Source organism: Canis lupus, chromosome 19 (genome assembly GCF_048164855.1).
Source record: "Canis lupus baileyi chromosome 19, mCanLup2.hap1, whole genome shotgun sequence".
NCBI lineage: Eukaryota > Metazoa > Chordata > Mammalia > Carnivora > Canidae > Canis > Canis lupus.
Genome location: NC_132856.1, coordinates 37,858,524 through 37,880,222, shown reverse-complemented (window position 1 = coordinate 37,880,222; position 21,699 = coordinate 37,858,524). Strand labels below are relative to the sequence as shown.

General features: G+C 46.6%; 1 protein-coding gene across 20 annotated transcripts in view; it reads left to right on the top strand.

Annotated features, from left to right (window-relative positions):
- The window catches only part of CACNA1D (calcium voltage-gated channel subunit alpha1 D), a 302,032-nt gene that overhangs the window by 200,101 nt on the left and 80,232 nt on the right, over positions 1 to 21,699 (top strand). For 12 of the 20 annotated variants that reach the window (XM_072785865.1, XM_072785856.1, XM_072785864.1 and 9 more), the window contains 9 exons: positions 8,486 to 8,573; positions 8,847 to 8,906; positions 9,927 to 9,953; positions 13,459 to 13,619; positions 14,488 to 14,713; positions 14,843 to 15,050; positions 17,699 to 17,819; positions 20,925 to 21,039; positions 21,422 to 21,491. In XM_072785865.1, coding sequence (XP_072641966.1) covers positions 8,486 to 8,573; positions 8,847 to 8,906; positions 9,927 to 9,953; positions 13,459 to 13,619; positions 14,488 to 14,713; positions 14,843 to 15,050; positions 17,699 to 17,819; positions 20,925 to 21,039; positions 21,422 to 21,491 — 1,076 coding nt within the window. The remainder of the gene's footprint in view (positions 1 to 8,485; positions 8,574 to 8,846; positions 8,907 to 9,926; positions 9,954 to 13,458; positions 13,620 to 14,487; positions 14,714 to 14,842; positions 15,051 to 17,698; positions 17,820 to 20,924; positions 21,040 to 21,421; positions 21,492 to 21,699) is intronic. The other 8 variants (XM_072785861.1, XM_072785874.1, XM_072785873.1 and 5 more) reach the window with 1 other exon arrangement.

Below are 21,699 nucleotides of genomic sequence, written 5' to 3'. Positions count from 1 at the left end.
ATTTTAGAAACGTGTCCTGCCATTGGTACCCATTGGTATTCCCGCCAGTCATGCGTGCAGGTACCTGTTTCCTCGTGTCCTTGCCCACTCAGCTTTCCTTCTGCTTACCCCCACTGTCCCTGCAGCTCCCCTTCTGGGCACACGGCCCCACCCTGCAGTTGAGCACCCCCCAGCTAATATCATGATATCCTATCCCAGAGCCAGAGGGAGCTGGAGACCCTAGAACTCTTTTTCTTGTGACCTAGTGGCCACAGGGGAGTTAGACTCGTAATGGTTGGTCATACCTTGCCAATGCTTATGTTACCGTATTTACTGTTTACCACTTGCTAAGGTAAGCAAAGCCTTAGCGAAATCAGGTAACCTGTCGTGGTCATCCAGTCAGGTCATCAAGTGGCCGGACTGAGATTAGACTTGGGCTGTCCAAGTCCAGAGCTCACCTTTTCAACTCCCATGTGTCCTCCCCACATAGCAATAGTGGCCAGGCTTGCCCAGCTGGTCAGTGCCCTGGACTGCTGACAGCTGCTGAACGCCCTCTTGGTGGAGTGGCCAACCCCTAGGAAGCTTTGTCTCTGGTGGATTGGTTATTTAGGACAGGTTCTTAGAGACATGTGCCTGGTGTCCTAGCTGTAGAAAGTGCACCTCCCCTCTACCAGTCAGACCCCGAGCTGTGGATGTCCACTGTCCACCAGGGAGGAGGACAGCTCGGGTTTCAAGGATCAGAGCCCAGGGATCTGGCCTCCTCCCGGGTCCTCTGGCTCTGTTTGCGTTGCTCCTGCTGCCCTCTACCGAACCTTAATGACATTGCCTGTGTTCCACCTGAAGGAGTCACAGTGGCGGACCTGCTAAAAGAGGATAAGAAGAAAAGGAAGTTTTGCTGCTTTCGACAACGCAGGGCTAAGGATCACGGTAAATGACTGAGGTTGAACTTCCCGTTGGGAGACTCCTCTCCCAGGGCTTCTGGAGCTTTCTCCTTGCACATAGGCCTGGTGTGAAGTGCATGTGCCCGTGTGGTGTGTTTTTGTAAGATGCCTATGTTTCAACTGCTTGATTCCTTTGAGCCTTGGTCATGTTGTTTTCTTCTTGTCTTTACCCCAAATGTGTGGTTTTGCCAAGACAGCATTGCAGTTTCCTTTTTGTTTGAACTATACCTTTTAAAGAAGCAGCTGAACTCACTCAGAACATTTATTTAATTCAGCATGAATGTTCTTAGACTGGAAGACAGACTTCTTAAACATTTTTCCCCAATGATCCTTTTTCATCTAAACTGTTTAGAAATTCCAATGATGTTATTTGATTGATTTTGATTTTTCTAGGTTGCATTTTTCAAATGGCCTGCTGGTTTTTCACCCTCTGGCTGGTTTGCCCAGGACATACTAAAGCTAGTAGTGCCAGTTTCAAGAATGAAGTTAAAAATATACTTCTAGGATACCAAGATTTGGGGGGCACTTGCCTTTGTGAGCAGGAATGCAGAAAGGGCTCATGTGGGGCACAGTTAATGTTCAAGCTGTGCTGGAAAAAAGAATGCTAAACGTAGACCATCACTGGAAACCCTGAGGTCAGTGTCAGGACCATCTGCATGCAGAGCAGTTGATACAGACAGCTGGCATCCTGTCCTGCCTGCCAAGCCTTCACTGTAGTCTTAGAGCAGTGCAAAGTGTTGCCTGTGCACACCACACGATTTATCTAGTTATCGCCACTGAGGTCGGCCCTGGTTGGGATGACTCTGGAGGAAAAGTCTGTTTGAGTGTAAATAGGCACACAAAGCCAACTGCCAAGGGAGCAGAGGGGACACAATGCACTATTTTCTTGGTAGTAGCCTCTGCCATTATGGGAATGCTGAGCTCATAGGCTACAGAAATGGGAATAAGCCATGGGTGGTTGGACCAAAAGCTTTTGACATAGACGAGGACAGAGAGTATCAGCCTCCAGAGAACAGCACATGGTGGTCCTGAGAAGAAAAGGAACCTGCATGGGGGTGGGCAGCCAGTTCCGGGGCAGAGCTGGGGCCAGCTCCCATAGGGTTAGTAGTTTACAGAAGCTTATGAAGAAGAGCTGGCCTTGATGCAGCCTCTGGAGGCCTCTGCAGGAAGGATGGACTTCAGGTAAGCAGGAAATGATGTCACTGACAAAAGATAAAAATATTATCAAAGACTGAGGACCTGGGCTCTGGGCAGGTTACCATAAGATGAAGAGTGGTTTGTCCCCAGAAGAGAAGAGACCTCTCCTTGGGCATGTAGGTGCTCATCCTCCTGAGCAGGAGTTTGCACCCTGTGATTTTTCAGGGATGTTTTGTTGGCTTTCTGAGGTATGCAGGGAAAGGAGGAAGCCTTATTTTCAGGAAACTTTGTGTTTTGAGTGGGTGAGGTCTTTAATTGACTGAGATACCCGCAGAGCCTGAAGAAGACCCCTGATGATGCTGGCAGGGCAGGACCCTCGCATGGATGCCATGCTCCACACGTCATTAGTCATACAGGAATAATTATTGTCAGGGCATCGTTCTTGCTTTAGACACAGAAACCTTGGTCTGGCCTTGACCCACATTCCCCAAGAAGAGACTGGCTTCTTTACAGCAACCAGAGTCTGTTACCCTGTGACAGCTAAGCGTGTCACCACTAGCAAGCACAGGCAAATTCCTTCAGGGGATGTCATGGCACTGCTCATGCCTGTCATGAAAATAAGATTAAAAAAAAAAAAACCATAAGATCTTGTCTTCGGATCCCCTGTTCCCAAGGAAGGCAACCATGACTGCCACTGCTCAGTTGTCCAACCTCATGCCCCCGCCCATTGGAAGGAAGGTGTGAGAAGGTTCAGGCTATTTAGGTGTGGAGGCAGATTCTGAAAGGCATCCCTGACTATGCAAGAGAGTTTGTTCTGTGGAGAACAAGGGGGCGAGGCTCCGAGAAGCCCAGGACATCAGTGAAGGAGGCTGTTTGGTGTGCCAGGCTGGAGGAGGAGGCTGGGGTGCTCTGCACTCACTTGGCATGGGTCCCAGGGCTCCTGCGGCTGGCTGATGACTCTCGAGGGGTGCTCCCTTCCCCAGTGGCTCTGCCTGGAGGTGACCTGGGAACGCTTCTGCTGGGCAGACTTCCACATTCGTGGCAGCACTCCGGAGGGGCAGTGGGCAGGGGCTTCATAATACTGCTCCTTTCCTGCTCTCTTTGCAGAGCTGGGGGAGTGCGAGGAAAACCCCCTTGGTGATGGTGGTAAAACCAGACAGCCTGTAGGTGTTTCCTCTTTATAGCAGTTCAAGCAGGTCAGAGGTAAATGGGTCTTACAGATGATATCACCCAACAGCTCATGTTCTAGATTAGCCAACTAAGCCCAAGGAGGAAGAGGGAAAAGACTTGTCCCCACATTACCAGTGACAAAGACCCAGCTTCTCTGACATTCCTTCTTGTGTCTTTTGACCTGAGCAGCCTGTATCACTGAAGGAAGTACGTTGGAGAGTTTGCTGTACCTGTTACTGGTGAACATAATTTTGAGGCTGCCTACTTGAACCCACATACAGACTCATTCACCGTGTGTGTGTGTGTGTGTGTGTGTTGGATTCCCTCTGAACTCCCAAGCCAGGCAGATTTGGTTGAAAAGTATGTTGTTCTGGATAGTGTATACAGAGGAATGTTTATGTGTTGGTGAAAATGCTAGTTAGTTGTGCTGGCCTGAGAAATAGCGAATTTCCCTGGTTTATTTCGTGTGGCATTGCCCATAATGGCATCCAGACCCCAGCAGCAGATCTTAGAAGCAATGTGGCACACCATCCACAGAGGACTCTCCAAGAGGGGCACCCCACCTGCAGAGGCCAGGGTGGCTTTTGTCTGCAGTCCAGGGCCCGCAGGGCTGCTGTCTGGCATCATCTCCTCATTGGCAGCAGCCCTCGGGTCCTATGCTCAGCACGCCCACATCGAAGCCTCGGGGTCTGCCCTGAAGCTCTTCTCGGGGATCCTGGTGCCTGGAGTAGCTTGCAAAGCAGTGGCCCTGAGCTTCCTAGGTTTTCAGCAGGCAAATTGCAGTGCAAGTCAGCATCCCATTCTAGGCACAGGCTTATCCTAATGCCTGGTTTCACCCAGATCCTGGAAATAGTTTTATAACTTATATTTTTAAGAAATGAAAACTTGCCCAACAGAGTTCTGAAAATTCCCTGGAATGTGTGAGGGAAAGGATTTACAGCTCCTCTGCATGCAGATGGCCCCTTGGCTTGCTTCTGCCTGTAGATGACATGCTGGAACTGAGAGGATGGTCTCTGCCTGCACCCCTAGTTAGCCTCACTACTTGTCAGCAGTTACCGTTGAATCTGTGCTGAAAGGGATAGAGTGCCTCGCCCTGAACGGGGCAGCTGTGATGCTGTGGCAGCCAGTTAGGGAAAGGGCATGTGTTCCAGGAATCTTCCCCAGGGGTTTACTTAAACATAGATTTTCATAAAGTCCCAATAGTCACCACAGCACATTGATCTTCGTTCTGTCTCTCTCTCTCTCTCTCCTGGGCTCACATCCTGGAGGTGGTCTGCTTGTATACCAGGTTTCTGGAGGTTAATTAGGTCAGCAGGACAGCAAACCAAAGCTGATGAATTATTGTCTTGCTTGGCTTTTGGAACTCTTAGTGTGTGGCCTTTTAAGGATATACCAATATATACCAATGTGTACCAGTATTTAAGTATATTAAGTATAATTGTAAGGGCATACCAATATGCATATCAACATATACCGGTATCAAAACGTATCCCAGGATGTTTAAGCATACACCACAAGCATGGCCAGGTGGGAAGCAGGAGAGCTTTCTCACACCTGGCTGTGTGTCTCGAAGCCAGTTGGTCAAGTCTCTCATCTGAAATCACAGAGATGCTTCATGTGATCTCAGAGGCCCCCTTGTAGTTCTAACAGTCTGTGACCCTCCTGTCTTGATTGTAAAAACATCTATGAAGTCCCACTGGGGCTAAGTGAAATGAAACTCATATCAATGTTTTAACATGAAAAATAATGCCCGGTACAAGTGAAGGGTGAAATGTTTATGTACAAATGAGCTTTTGCCCACTGGGCCTACTGTCTGCATACTTTGGAGAAAGGAAAATCTCCCCTGTGCCTGGGAGGGAGAGGCTGGAGCAGAGAAGAAAGGCTGCCAGGGCCCCATCAGAGCCTGGTGCCTCTGCTCAGGTGATCACGGTCCGATTCCGGGACCAGCTGAGGTCACCCAATTCTAGCATAGTCACTGTGCTCTTCATCTGCCTCCCTCTCACCGCCACCTCAGCTCTGGCTGATGTCATTCTGGAATAGCTTATTTATTATGGGTCTGTGGCACTCTTGGTGTCCAACAATTATGACGGAGAAGTTGCTATCTCTACAGCAGGTGAAGTCATACGGAGATGGCTCCTTCAAGATAGAAGAGATACAAACCAAGAGTGGTGGCCAAAGCTGACTCAGGAGTGTGGAAGATTGTTCACACTAGGTGTGAACTAGTGGACGAGTAGACGAGAACACTCGTCTTTGTGCACGAGTGGAAGTAGTCAGGGCAAAGGGCCTGGGTTTTGCACGGAGTGTCGCTTTGTTTCCAGGGAGCAACATGAGAGCTTTCCTGAGGTGACAGCTACCACGTATGAGCCCCACCAACTGCCCAACACTGTGGACCCACATAGGATGACCCAGGACTATGGGAAAATCCCCCCGCCCCCACCATGTGTTGTATCTCACTTCCGCCCACCTGAGAGTCTGCTCTTAGCCACCGTCCTGCCTCATCTGAAGGATGGAGTCTGCCTGGGGCCAAGGAAACTTCTCTCCATCAGCGCAGCCCTGACACTGTGCCACACCATTAACCTCTCTTAGTTTTTTTTTTTTTTTTTTCAATTTTTATTTATTTATGATAGTTACAGAGAGAGAGAGAGAGAGAGAGAGAGAGAGGCAGAGACATAGGCAGAGGGAGAAGCAGGCTCCATGCACCGGGAGCCTGATGTGGGATTCGATCCTGGGTCTCCAGGATCGCGCCCTGGGCCAAAGGCAGGCGCCAAACCGCTGTGCCACCCAGGGATCCCCCTCTCTTAGTTTCTGTGTGGGGGGTTCACCTTTATTTCCTATCTTTCCTTCCACTTGGTTCTCCTGTCCAGGGAGTAACTGGTTCATTTCATTCACTAGTAGCTGGCACAGAGCCAGAAATGCAAAGTGCCCCCCTTCCCTTAGGCAGCATGTAATTTATCTGTTTTGATCAGATTGTTGGAAAAAAGAAGCTTTAGCAATGACATGCAGCAACTGTACTGTTCTCGTAATGGGACACGGCCCCAGAGGGTAAGAAGCCACCAAGATTTAGCCTATTCCAAAGAAGTTTGCTCTTTTGGAAATAATAATTACAGTTCTAGGATGATCAGTAGTAGGACCCTGAAGCATTAAACTGAGAGGTGGAAGGTGGAAGGTGGCCCTTGAGAGTGTGGAGTTGGCATCCCTACTCTCCACATTGGATATTGCAGCCTGCAGAGCGGTAGGACTGGACACAGCACAGTCAAACCCTAACTGGGGCTTATGGACCACCCCCTCTCCTGCCCTGTGTCATGCTGCTCTCGACATCAATCCCCTGAGTTAGGAGTGACAGTAACTACCAAGAAAAGTATTGCACAGAGATGACTCACGGTCATATTTGTAGGAGTCTCCCACTGTGATTTTCTTTGTCACCGAAGAGAAGGGTGACCTAGGGGAGGAGCTCATAGCAACGAGCTTCATTGAATTTTATAATGTTTTCATCTTTTCAAGTCAGAGCACAAATCAGTCACGGAGAAGAGAATTGCATGACCAGCTTCGTGCGTCTGTTGAGTGTGTGTCTTTATGGAGCTTTTGTTAAAGGTTTTTCTGTGGTTGGATTGTGTGCGTTTTTTGGTTTGTTTATTTTTATCTTTTTTTTTTTTTGCATGGAGTAGTAAAAAGTGAATCAAAGTTTGTAGTTGGTTTCTTTTGACTTAGTTGAGGAAGAAAGATGATTCTAAGAGAATCTCAGTAGTGTGATGTGGGTCTGTAATTTTGCTCATTTTGCTTTTGCTGCCTTTGCCTAAATGCTCCCAGACGTGGCTATGGAACTCCTACCTGAGCAGGCTCAGTTCCTGGGTGCCCACAGAAGGAAAAGGACTGTTTCTCAGTCCTCTGGGCCCACCTTCATCCTTGTTATTCACAGCGTCCCTTGCCCGAGCAGGGCCTGCGGGCACACAGCCACACCACAAAGCTCATCAACCCGGCTCCTTTGCCCTCTGTGCCTGGGCTGGCCTCAGAGCCTCCACCACGGCACTCCAGCAATACACCAGTTTTTGCAGATCGAAGCAGAGGTGTCCTGGCTAAGAGCCATATCGGCAGAGTCCACAGGGGGAAGGCCTTCCTATTGATGCCACAATGTCTATGAAGACAGTTGCTATAGTTCAAAATGATGCATCAGGGTAAAGAAGTGCATGTGCTTGGGTGAATCTCCCACATTTCTGTCTTCAGTGACCCCCTCTCTCCTAAACCCCAGAGCAGAATTAGCCATTGCTCACTGTGTGCTTCCAGAGCTCCTTGCGTGGACCCCTGAAGTGACTCTTTTCATAGATAATTGAAATCAGTTGGTTTTTCCAGGGCAGGTGTAGTGCTTCATGTGCCCTGCATCTCCTTAAATACATCTTACGCTGCTTACAGGGTTGAATCAGGTGTCTGAGAACTAATGCCCACATCCCAGATGATGGTTCCCTGGGCCTCCCAGCACCATGGGTGCATTTCTGTATTCCCTCTACTTCCTCTGCTCAGGATCCAGCTGTAGAAGAGTGAGACATGCCCAGAGACCCTGGTGACACTGAGATCACCGATCACCGTCAACTTTGCCTTCTGACCACTGGTTGGGAGAAAACCTTACTACCTGTAAGACTGTACTGCCTTTGTGCTCTGGTTCTGGCTGCTTTGGTAAGAGCCTTCTGCACACTGGCTTCACAAGCTCAGTGGAACTTAGACATCTGATAAATTAATTGTGAGCAGAGTTCTTAAATTTTTAAAAAGATTTTGTACTTGATACCTTCATGTCCTCCAGCATCCAAGATCTCTTCTCCTTTACTATTTTTAAGATAAGAATTCATGTATGAAGTACTGGTCTAGTCACAGACTTTCTAGGCAACACCAGTTGGGGCCAGCAAAGATGTCACTGTAGCTGAGTTGTGTGGCCTCTCAGTGCACTCCCGGAAGTCCAGAAGATAAGCTGGTGTCAGGCACAGCAACTGGATTCAGTTTGGCTCCTGGGCTTTTCTTGGGAAGTGTCTGGATGGACAGGGTTTCCTCCTGATGGGGAGGGGAGGGGCGCTGTATGGTCTATCTCAGCAGGTCAGCAGATCATGGAAGCAAAGACCCCCCTGCCATGGGGGTGCCTGGCCTCTCCCCCTTCCGGGCCCTCCTCCTGGGCTGCCAGAGGGTCTGCCTGGAGGCAGCAGTCTGCATCCGGCCCACTCCTGGGCACGCAGCACCTCCGGCGTGCCGGCTAAAGCCTTGTCTTCTCCCTGCAGCCAGCATGCCCACCAGCGAGACCGAGTCGGTGAACACAGAGAACGTAAGTGGCGGAGGCGAGAATCCAGGCGGCTGTGGGAGTCTCTGGTGAGTGTGGAGGCCGCCTGCCCTGCTGCCCCCTACTGTCGTCTTAGAGGAGCACCTGCGGGGAAGGCATCCCGGGGCATAGCCTCAGATGCACAAGGGGTGGGTGGGCTCACCCTGGACCCCTGGGTCCCCCCTCCCTTCCCCTCCCAGGCCCCCAGGCCCCCCAGCATGTCACATGCCTCTTCCCCCAGAGCAGCCCGCCCTGCGTCCTGCCCAGGCGGAGCCTGCTGCGGGGCGGGCCAGGTAACCCGGCAATTCCACTGTGTCCACTAGGTGCTGGTGGAAAAGAAGAGGCACGGCCAAGGCTGGGCCCTCTGGGTGTCGGCGGTGGGGGTAACAGGCCTGATTTTCCTCACAGTCTGGTGTTGGCATCAGTGCTTTGACAAAGAGCTTGTATGGCAGAGTGGCTGACAGGATGTGCTGCATATTTAAGTTTTCCTTCCCTGGCGGGTTCTCCCGACCCCCCCGCGTAGTGGCTGCACAACAAGAGCCCGCCCTCCTTTGCTCACGGCACTTGTTTCTGGAGCCCACACCACCCTCTCCTAACGGTGGAAGGTGCCACCACATTCACCCTGTTGGTTTCTGTCTAGATGACCTGGCCCCCAGCAGGGACCAGCAGTGTGCAATGTGCAGAGTACGGCCTGCTTTGGAGAGTCCATGCAATTTTGTTTCAGTTGCTTCCTGCTGATATCCCTTAGGTCTTATCTCTGTAAAGTAGAGGTGGTATTCTTAAAAAATTTTGATCTTCTTGGCAGCGATTCTCACAAGTGACATGTCTTGGTCAGAAGTTTTAAGAAGTGAATTTGCCTCCGTTGTTTTGCTCTGCCCTCCCTACAGCATTGTGAAGTAGGCAGGGGGATGGATTTGTCTTCCTCATTTTACAGATGAGAACACTGAAGCTGCTGCTGAAGGTGTGCTGCTTGCCAGAACCCATGCAGTTTAGTGGATAGCAGAGCTAGGACTCCTAGTCCAGTGCTCCCTCTGCTATAGCAGCAGCAGATGCTGCTGCTGAGTGGCTGAGATGGAGCAGGGGAGGCCCCACTGACTTCACTCGGGGAAAGTGGGGTCAGGGGAGAAGAACCCCTGGCATCACGGCCTGTGACCGGGCTGTGCAGGGCCGCTGGCTAAGAGTCTTCTCTTGCCTGAACCCTGGAGGATGTCAGCCTGGCCCACCTGGCCCTAGCAGTACCTCGCCTCCTGCTCTGCTCTCACCCCTGCTGTCTCACTGGGGGTGCTGGGGATGCTGATCCCAGGCTTCTGTGCATGGCTTTTCTGATCTCTCAGCTGACATGACGGGGAGAGTATGCTCGAGTCTTTCTAACAGAAATCCTATTCTTTTTGTCTTTCTTTTAGCCAAGCCATCTCAAAATCCAAACTCAGGTCAGTATCTTCTATTTTTTCTTAAGCCTATGTGTTTGGTGTTCTACTTTCTAACTTCTCAATTATACATGGAGTTGCTCTGACTTGATTTTTATTTTATCCTTGGGTTAGGATGTTCATATTGAAGATCAGTTGTCCAGTAAATATTAAGCACCTGCCTTGAAGAGCAGCATAGTAGGTGCTGAAGATCTTGCCCTCAAACAAACCAGTGAGATGCAATAATGAACAATTTCTTGTCGCTAATCAACCCTTCATATTCCTTCCCAGAGTCATTTCTCAGAGATACTTCGTGTCACTTTTCTGTTTATAAGTTTCCTGTGAGGGTGTCTGAGTGGCTCAGTAAGTCAAATGTTTGGCTCTTGGTTTCAGCTCAGGTTGTGATCTCAGGGTCCCAGGATTGAGCCCTGCATTGGCCTCTGTACTCAGCACACAGTCTGCTTCTCTTCCTCTCCGTCTACCCCTCCCACTCATGTGTTTTCTTTCTCTTTCTCTCTCTCTCTCTGTCTCTGTCTCTGTCTCAAATAAATAAATGTTTAAAAAATAAGTTTTCTGTGGAGGGAGTTCCAAGAAGTCTTCTGAGGGGCCAGTGATGATCTGTTCTTTGCTCTGGATGCAGGTTACATGTTTAGTTGGTAAAAGTTCATGGAACCATATACCTATGATTTGTGTACTTTTACACATAAATGTTATTTTCAACTAAAAACAACATTTTACCACTATATACAAAAATTAACTTGAACTGTTCATGGGCATAAATGTAAAACCTAAATCTAAACATTCTAGAAGAAAACATTCAAAAGTTTTTGTGACCTTAGGTTGGGCAAAGATTTCTTGGATATAACACCCAAAAGACTGGCCATGTGAGTAGATAAGCTTCAGACCAGAAGAAAAAATTTTTGCAAAACGTTTGATAGAGGACTACTATCCACTATATAAAAAGAATAATAAATATGATGTAAATAATAAGACAACAAAAAATGGTCAATAGATTTCAATAGGCAAGTCACCAAAAAAGATATGGATGGAAAATAAGCACATGAAATGAGCATTGGTCAGTAGGAAAATGCAAATCAAAAATCACAGTGAGACACCACCATGTACCTATTGACATTTTTTATGCCTATGAATCAAATTTTAAAATCTGACGGTACCAAGTTCTGACAAGGATGTGAAATCAGTGGGGATTCCCATACATTCCTCCATGTTGAATGGTACAGTCATTCTAAAAAAACAAATTGGCAGTTTCTTGAAAAGTTAAACATATATTTACCATATGACCTAGCAATTCTGCTTCTGAGATATTTATATAAAATGAAGATATATGTCTGCATGAGAAATTTTTATATAAGAGTTTATAGCAGCTTTGGATACAGTTGCTAAAAACTGTAAATCACTCCAATGTCCATCAGGTTGTGAATGGATAGACAAATTGTAGTTCATTCACTGATGGAATAATGCTCAGCAATAAGAAGGAAAAAACTGCTGATAGATACATCAACACAAATGAGTCTGGAAAGTATTCTTGCTATGTAAAAGAAGCCAGTCTCAAAAAAACTCTGTATTGTATGATTATCTTTTTAGGACATTCTGGATAAAAGAAGCCAGTAGGGACAAAAAACAGATCAGTAGTTGTCAGGGGCTGAGGTGAGGAGGGTGGGTTAACTACTACAAAGAGCTGCGACAGAAGTCCTTTGAGTGATGGAAATTTTCTACCTCTTGATTGTGGTAGTGGTTACAAACCCTATTCCTAAATATTAATAGTTGCCATATGTCTATTGCATCTCAATCTGACTTTAAAACAATTGGGAGCCCTTCCATGACTCCCTGTTGCTAGAGGACATATAAATTCCTTCATAATTGGGCCCCCACCTCACTCTTTGGCCTGATCTTTTGACACGCCTCACACACTCCCCACTCTGTGGCTCTACTGGACTGCTCTTGGTTTTCACCATGCTCTGTTTCTTCCCGTCTCAGTCCCCTCGGCCACACAGTCCCCTCCGGGTGGGGTGCCCTCCTGTCTGCCCCCTGGTGAACTCTTACTCTGTTATCCAGAGCCAGCCCAAATCTCAGCTTTTCAGGGAGGCCTTTCCTGACTCTTGCAAAGAGCACTTAATGCTCCTGTCTCTTTGCTCCTGTACCCAGGACCCTGAGAATAGCACTTAGGAGGGATTTATAATTGTTATTTGCCCCAGCTTTGCTGCTTTTCAAGGTCAGAGGCCACAGGACAGTGTGCCTTCATCTCTATATATCCAGTGTCTGGAGTCCCATGAGGGGCAGGATGAGAAGTGCCACTGAACTTTAAGAGATGGGACGGTGAGGCCTCCGAGATTTGGGAGACACTCAAGACTTGTCACTACAGCATAAATAGACCTAACACTGGTTCTTTTTCAGACCACCTTACTTGTGTGTACTAAATTATGCATCACAGGAGAAACAGTGGGATTTTTCTACACTAGTCATCATGTTTCTAGCCACTATTACCACTGAAAACTGCATAGCGAGAGCAAGAGCAAAATGCCCTTCTCTTGTTCTAGGTCTTGTTAAAGAGTTGGCACAAGTAATTCTTTGCCTGGTCCCTGGGTTATGTGTTTTCAACATAGCCACGTGGCTGAGTTAGCCAGGGCTGCAGCTTGCACGTAGCCTGGGGATTCCTCTGACCTGGGCCACTAGAGGAAGTACCTACCGCCCCTGTCCATGAGCCCAGCCTGAAAGGGGCCGACATTGCCAATCGGCTGGCATTTTCCTGGGACCTACTTCATTGTTCCATCCTGCAGCAGGGAGGGAATACTTACCCTAATTATAAACCGGAACTGAAAGTCAGTAGAGGACATGCTACTTGTCTGTCTGGCTCAGCTCATTTTATTTGTATGAAAACACAATTCAATATTGGCTCTTCTCCTGAAGGTATATTTTGAGCATCACTAGTTAGAAAGGGCACCTGATGACTCAGTATAAAGACTCATGTCCTACTCAGCTTTGACAAGTGTGCCAGGCTCCAGAGAAACCTCCAAGATTTAAGAAAGGACTAAAAGTTTCCCTAAAATGAGAACTGGGTTGGGAGCACTTTGCTGCCTGATAAATTCTGTACGATGATGGAGATGCCACAAGAGATGTGTATAATAACCCAAACGGCTCTCTGCACGCAGAGTGTGAACAGATCCATGTGCCATATGGTGGGAATGTGAACTGCATAGATGTGTGCAGGCTCACTTTTGCATCTGCAGACAAATCTATGAATATCTAGATTTTTCTAACTGGTTTAAGGACTGTGTATGGCAGATTTACGGAGTTGTCTAAAGCCATAGGAAGGAAACTGGTAGCATGATCAGGTCAAGTTGACGCTTGTAAAGTCATGTTTAAAGACCAACATAATTTCTATGCCTTCCTTCCTGTACCCCCTGATCTTTATCTCTAGAGTTAAAGATGATTTATTTCTCCATAATGTCTATTGGGCATGCAGATGCCATGTCTGCCATTCATGGAGTCACGTTTGCTTCTCTCATAGCCGACGCTGGCGTCGCTGGAACCGCTTCAATCGCAGAAGATGTCGTGCTGCTGTGAAGTCTGTCACGTTTTACTGGCTGGTTATTGTCCTGGTGTTTCTCAATACCTTAACCATTTCCTCTGAGCACTACAATCAGCCTGACTGGTTGACGCAGATTCAAGGTGCGAGCAGAGGCTGTTTTCTTTTTGTTCTGATTCTGAATTAGGGCCTCCTGAAGCTGTCCAACTGTAGTTTAATCTTATCTGATCAATGTGTAATGACAGGACATTTCTGGGGGCATAGAAGACAGTGGAACCATCCAGACACAGGCGCAGCCCACGTGGTATGCAGAACGAAGCCCTCTGGGGCCGAGTCTTAACCCTATGACAACCTAGGGTCAGGGAATCTTGTAGTTAGAAGGGACCTCATCTCCCTTCTCCCTGTCCCCACTGGCAACTTTCTTTTCCCACATGGTATTCTTGGCAAGTGTCTGTTGCTCCCTTACCTAGAGAGCCCCAGCAGTGCAGTACAGGAGTTCACCCCCAGACGCCATCCATTCTGAGTTTGTCAGTTGTGATCTATGGGGAGGTCCTATTTCTGGCCAGCTCTCCAGCCTGCTGCGGTTAGAAGTGACCTTGATGGACAACTGCTTTTTATATCATGGTGCCCTAAGCAAGACCAGAGTGGCCTTTCTATGACTGAAACAAAAAATATAATACGCTGGTATAAATGCAGAAGCACAGGCTTTTAGGTCTAGAGAGCATCAGAGAGTGTATGGTAAACCGCTCCTCCCCATTTTATAGTCAGTAAAACTGAGGCCCAGAGAACTCAAGGGACTCCTCCAGAGTCCCACAGCTAGGTGGTAGCAGAAGCAGGACTGGAACCCGGCGGACAGACCATAAACATTGGTGCCACATTTCTGTAATGGGGGCCATAGCAAAGACTGGGGCAAGGTGCTAGGGCATTTCCAGCAGAGATTGGTGGGAAGGGGTTCTGAGGAGGGAAGGCGAGTCTGAGCCACGCCCACGATCAGACCCTTTGTCTTTACAGATATCGCTAACAAAGTCCTCCTGGCTCTGTTCACCTGCGAGATGCTGGTAAAAATGTACAGCTTGGGTCTCCAGGCCTATTTCGTCTCTCTCTTCAATCGGTTTGATTGCTTCGTGGTGTGTGGTGGCATTACCGAGACCATCCTGGTGGAGCTGGAAATCATGTCTCCTCTGGGGATCTCTGTGTTTCGGTGCGTGCGCCTCTTAAGGATTTTCAAGGTGACCAGGTGAGAGCGCATGCATCTCGCTGCAGGTGTTTTCTGGCCGGGGGGGTGGTGATCAGCCTCGCCCTGGCCCCCTGATGTCTGCTGTGTCCCGTGGGCGTTCTGTGCTCACAGCCCCATCTTGACTTGTAGGCACTGGACTTCCCTGAGCAACTTAGTGGCCTCCTTGTTAAACTCCATGAAGTCCATCGCTTCGCTGTTGCTTCTGCTTTTTCTCTTCATCATCATCTTTTCCTTGCTTGGGATGCAGCTGTTTGGTGGCAAGTTTAATTTTGACGAAACACAGACCAAGCGGAGCACCTTTGACAATTTCCCTCAAGCCCTTCTGACCGTATTCCAGGTGAGCCCTCGCAAGGAGCCCATGTGAGCTGCCGTCTTGTCCCTCCTCGACCCAGGAAGACAGGATGAGTCTGCCGCGATTAGTGACCTCTGCCCCAATAATGCTCTAACAGACCTTACACCACGGAAGTCGATTGTTGAGCACCTGACTCCAGCTATCCATGTGGCGTGATGTCCTGTGTTTGTAAGACCACTGGACAGATGACAGGATAATAGACCAAAAACTTCTGTTTGATTCGTGAGGTTTCTGTGAGATAGGCTCTAAAATCCTCTTCCTGTTCTTTGTGAATTTTTGATTGCAGGCAAGTTTTGTGATCCTGGCTCACACGGATTTGTGCAAAGAGATGAATTCTAAAGCCCTAATGCTCTGGTGTGTAGTCAGAAGACTCAGGGTGATAAAAGAGTTGTGACAACCTTCTGCCCCTTTGTTTCTCCCTCCTGTCATGTAATGGGGACAGACAGGCTCTGAGCATGTCCATGCCATTAGGGCCTGTGAAGGCCACCAGGCTGAGAAGGAGGAACAGTGGACTCTGCACTCAAAGCAGCAGCCTCCACACGCCACCTGGCTTTAAGCTGTGGTGTTCTAAACTCCCTCTTCCTATGTTTTGAGCTGAAGCCCTTCCTCGAACAGAGTGGCAGATAAATTTTAAAGACCCATCTGCCCTTGTCACTTTTCTCACATTGTCAGTGATTTCCAGAGCCCTGCTGGGGAGGCAGGAAGGTCTGGTAGGAGGGACCATAGACGTGGACATCCAGGTCTCCTGCTGGCTCTTTCAGTGCTCATCCCTGTAACCTTGGAAGGTCATTATTTTTTTGTGAGGAGGAAAAAAAACTAAAACCAAGATACTAGAGATCTATAAGATTCATTTCTTCTCAGTCATTTTGAGGTGAATAGAATTGCTAGCCCTGCGATAGACCATACTTTTTTTGAAATATACTTTAATTTTTAGCCACTGATTAGTTATTTTTTCTCCTTTTTTTTTCAGAGAAACGTTTACAGTGGTGGTAGTTTTTGGTAGTACCCATGTCTGGCACAAAATTCAAATGCTTACAAAAAGGATATAAAGTAACAAATGAGTCTCCTTCCCACCCAGCCACCAATTTCTCCTTCTAGGAGCAACCACCATTGAATAGTTTCCATGTAATCTTTGAGATACATTTGCTTATAGATGTAAATCAATGAACCTACCAACTGACCCACCTCCCAGTGAATGTGATATGATGCAGATGGTAGCTCATCTTACATGCTGTTTTCTGGCTTCTTACCATTTAAAGTGTCCTTAGGAATCTGCCTTTTTGGTCCATAAGGGTTTGCCTCCTACTTTGGATTCTGCACACTCTGTGGCTGTCCCCTAACTTATGTAACTTGTCCCTAGCCAATGAGTATTTCATTATGTCTGGCCTTGGCTTGGTGAGTGACCTCGAACACATACCATGGGCACATGTGTGAACATAGACATGTAGTGTAAATATTCCAGAAGTGGAATTGCTGGTTTGAAGGGTGTATGTCCATTTCCGACGCTGACACTCTTGCCCAGCATCTTCCTCAAAGTAGTGTCAGTCCATCCTCTAGGGATGGGGCATGGATTCTGTCCCACAGCTCACTACTTCTTACCACAATGGGTGTTCAAACTTTTTGATGGTTGTCTGACAGGTGAAAATGGTATCTTATAGCTTTAATGCCTATTTCTCTTCAGGAGTGAACCTGAATGTCTTCATGTGATTAAGAGCCAAAAAGTTCCTTTCCAGGGAATTGCTTTATCTTTTGAAATCATTTGCCCATATTTCTCTTGGGTTGTGAGCCATGACTGTTTTATTTTTTAGGTGTCTAGTTAAGATAGACAATACAGGAACACATATACTCCCTCTCTGGAAGATAGTATGGTTTTATTTTTATTCATTTATTATTTTTTAGATAGTATGTTATTAAAATGCTATTTAGGTTCATCTGATTCTACCCAGATGACAGATTGAGTTATGAGACATCATCAGTAGAGAAAGTTCCATGTGAAATTTCAGATAGCTATTAGTATCTGCTCATGAAGTAGTTTATAAATTTACATGAGAACTTGGAATTCCCTGCTTCTACAAATTCATGGATCTAATTCTCCATTTCTAGAGTAGATTAACCATGTGGAATAGTAGGCAACCATTAAGAAGACTGAAGGCACTTACTGACACAGAGGGTCTCCAGAATATATTGTTGAGTGGGGGAAGGGGTAGAGAAAAGGCAAATGCAGAAAATTCATATAGTATGACATCCTTTATGACTAATAAATCTCAGAAAACAATAGCTACCTCTTTCCTTTGGGTGCGTATCTGTATGTTTATGTACACAAAGGTTCTGGAGAGAGAGGCACCAACGGCATGTGCTGGGGGGGGATGTTAAGAACTGCGGTGTCATCAAAGACTACATAAGTCTTACATGTAGTATTACTTTATTTCCGTGTCAAGAATTAACTCTTGTGTCTGTGTAATTGAAAACAGTTTTGAAAAGTCTACGGGATAACTGATGGATTTGCTGAGTGCAAATGGGGTGGTGAAAGGCAGCTCAATGCAGATTTGGGTGGCTCCTGGGGGGCTGTGGCGGGCCATTGGGAGCTGCAGTCCAGCTGTTGTGTGTGGGTGACCACAGTTTTGGCCTCTTAGATCCTGACAGGGGAGGACTGGAACGCCGTGATGTATGATGGCATTATGGCCTATGGCGGCCCGTCATCTTCGGGGATGATCGTCTGCATCTACTTCATCATCCTCTTCATTTGTGGTAACTGTATCCTTCAAGCTGACCAGGGGCTTTGTCATCATCATTTTTTTTTGTTTCTCCCTGTCTGAACTACCCTGAGGTGGTGGCAGTGGTGGTGGGTGTGATGGTGGCCACAAGTGGTGGTGATGGTGTGGTAGCAATGGTCGTGGCGGCCTTTGGGGTGGAGAAGTGAATGCCTTTACCTTATTAGCTCAATATCTGTTCTCCTTTACTGTCACTGGGACAGCATAGTGGGGTCAGAGTTGCCGTAGGCTTTGAGAAGTGAGCAAGCTGGGGAAGGGAACATGGGACAGCGCATGGGCTATGCCCATCTTCACCCAGCTTGACATCACAGCTTCTACACAGATCCCAAGGGAAGGCTTAGGGCAGAGGTGGGTTATCCTCCATGCCATCATGCTTGGGAGGTTAGGGGCACATCTGTGTCTCTTAAGACCTTTCCTGACCAGTGGGACCATTGATCATTAGTGACTTGACATAAGCTCCCCGGACCTGATGTGGCTTTGCTGATCTGTACAACTTGGGGGATCAAGTATCCATTGGCTAGCTGCTGTATTGGGCTATGAGCTCTTTTCTGAGTACCCTTTACTCCTTTTCCTTAGCAAAAGGCACTCCCTAATTCTAGACTTCTGCAAATGTGGGTCTCTCTTTCCCTCGATCAAACCCTTTATGACCCTATAACTTTTGGTTGTGTCTTCTTTCTCTCTCTGACCTCCCTGACTGCCACAAGACCTGGCATATGGAACTCTCAGTGAGGGTTTGGCAAAAGAGCAGTTGTACAAACATGTGAATACTACCTCTTGGTCTTTATCTTTTTATTTTAAAGAATTCTCTCTGGATTCTTCTCCTAAGAAGCCCCAGATTCCTTTAGCTCTTCCCTCCCCCCCTTAATTTTCTTGGTTCATTAGTGAGTTGTCTTCTATGCAGAAGCTCTAGTACAAACTTCTAAGGACAATACATAGAAACCCCACTAGTCCCTCAGGCAGCTTGAACACCCCTCCTATCCAGAGATGAGCTCTCCTACCCGATTTTATCCTTATAGCTCCTACTACACGTGGGGGGCCAGCACCTACTGGATTTGGGATGAGTGCTTCTCCATCCCCTCATCTCAACAATAAACTTGTTGAGTCAGGAATCTTTTCTTTGTATTAATCTTTTCTTTTCTTTTCTTTTCTTTGTATTAATCTTTTCTCATGGCTTATTGTGGAGGGTCTTGCACATAGCCCTTGGTAAATGCTTGTCAAATGAACGATCAGTATTCATTTCTTGTTGTACTCTCCTCGATGAACCCTTCAGGCCAGAGCACTATACTGGCTTTAGGTCTGCAGAGAAGTATTCCCTGGCTCCCCTCATTCTGGTTACACGTTGTGGTTTTGTTTTGTTCTGTAATACATATATTACTATCTGAAATGCTTAAGTAGTTTATGTTCTTTCTCCCCCAACTAGAATAGATGCTCCATGGGAGTAGGGATTCCTGTTCATCATGTCCCTAGCACCCAGCACAGTCCCCAGCATGTTGGAGGTGCTTGGGTGTTTTTGAATGAATTCCAAAGTACGCCAGTCTTTAGGAGGGTCCGGGTAATGCCTCTAAATATAGATGATAGGTGTTTACTCTTGAAAACCATTTTATTTATAAACTTGTAAGATTTTTCTATGGTTTGTTACTCTGGATGTCCTTTCCACTACCCAAAAGAGTTTGGTGTCATTGCAAGACTGAGGATACCATATTTATTCATTGAGCTCATTGGTAGGAATTCTCAATTGTAGTTAGTCTTGCACTAATCTCTGCCTGAGCCACGATTACCCCACATGTATCAGAGGAGTGCTCGTGTTACCAAGCCATCACCCAGCCCAGGACAGATTGCTTCCCTGGGCTCATTACAAGCTCTGCTTAAAACATAGTCTAGCATATCAAAGGCATTTTGAAAGTTTTCATAGAATTTGTTCATGGCTCTCTCCTCTTAAAAGACCTGAATAGCTTAGTCAAACACAACATCCTCTGGAAGTTCTCTCATCGCCAGTCCCTTGATAGGTTACGTTTGTGTTACCCAGCTGAGATTTCAGATTGCATAGGCCCTGTGGGACAGTGGTGTGCCTCTCCCATCTCAGGGTTCGTGAGCTCCCACAGTCATGCATGCCAGTGGCCATGCAGCAGCCAGGGAGAAGCATCGTCAGAGAAGGAGCCATCTTGACTTACTTCCCTCTGATCCTTGTGCTTCTCAAAAGTGTATTCAACTGCTGGTGAATAAAAAAAAAAACAGGCATCTTCCAGGAGATTTTAGAACCTTTTTCAGAATTTTTTTTTTTCTATCATCCAAGGAAGCCACATATACAACATTATAGGAAGAGCCAAAAACCTGATAGCTTGTTCAGTCACCTCACTTTTTAGGACTTGAAAACATAATATTCAAGCACAGTAGTCAAAGATATAGCTACAGTGGGGCTATTCAAAAGAATAGCTGGGGTACCACCTGGCAATACATCAGTATTTGTGCAGCAAATGAATGAATGAGCAAGTATCTGCAGACTCTGAAGACCATTTCAGATGAAAAAGAACTCAGACTGCCTTGTGCAATCATCATCTTGAATAATGTGTAGTCTTTAAAAGGGTCTATTTTGGAAACCACACCCTGTGTGTGTGTGTGTGTGTGTGTGTTATGCATACATGTGTGTTTTAAAAGGAAGAAAAGATACACAAAGCAAAATATAAAACGCATAAAAACACAATGTTCATGTTATAGATTGTTTCATGCAGTGTGTATTATAGCCATAGGTACCTCGGGCTACAGAGACATATGTTTGTGTAAGCACACACATATGCACACACATGAAAGGAAATGTTGAAGTTTGTAGATTTTCATGGGTTTTAGTAAATCTGAATTTTGCTTCTTTCCAGACTGTCTTCTACAACTTTCTAGGGGTTTTTGTTTTTGTGTGTGTGTTTTTGTTTTTTAAGCAGGCGTTGGTCTTCTCATCTTATCAAATGTATACAGCACTAGGGGACAGTCACCTGTTACCAGCCTTCCAGAGCACAGAGGAGGGTGACATTGCCATTGTGGATCACAAGTAGTTGTGTTTAGAAATTGTGTTGTTCCCTTAAAATGTTCAAACTAGATATCCTACTGAATGTCTTCTTGGCCATCGCTGTAGACAATCTCGCTGATGCTGAAAGTTTGAATACTGCCCAGAAAGAGGAAGCTGAAGAGAAGGAGAGGAAAAAGATTGCCAGGTAACCCTGTTTGCATCCATGGATGGAATTTTGGTCAGAACCCAGGCCCTGGGCTCTCCTTCCCTCAAAGCCGAGAGTAGGAGTCACATGGTCTCATGTTTATAGAACCTCTGTGGTTAATTTTGGTGTCATAAAATAAATGATGCCTTCAATGCTGATGAGCTCTTGCATGAAAATTTTAATGAGATGATCTATGTAATGAAGCCAGTACACCATGGTGAACGGGAAGCTCTGAGTGTGAGTTGTGCTATGTTCTTACTGTTACAGTTGTTTCCAATTAAATTCTGTCCTTCATCAGGCCACTGTTGATTCAGGATCTGGATTAGCATTTTTATGCATAGAAATATGGCTATTTGGTTTCTCGTGTTCTTTTTCCCTGTAGAAAAGAGAGCCTGGAGAATAAAAAGAACAACAAACCAGAAGTCAACCAGATAGCCAACAGTGACAATAAGGTATATATCCTGAAATAATTCTCTCCTTTTTGTTTATAAATGAATCTGTTGATACTGTCATTAGATACCATTTACACCACGAGAAGTACTCCGTGTGATACTTGGTGTGAGAGTGTGGCACACCATTGTAGACGCTGGCTTCTCAGGGGGATTCTGGATGAATTTAAGCGGCTAGCTGGTTATTAATCAGTGTTTCACCAAATAACCA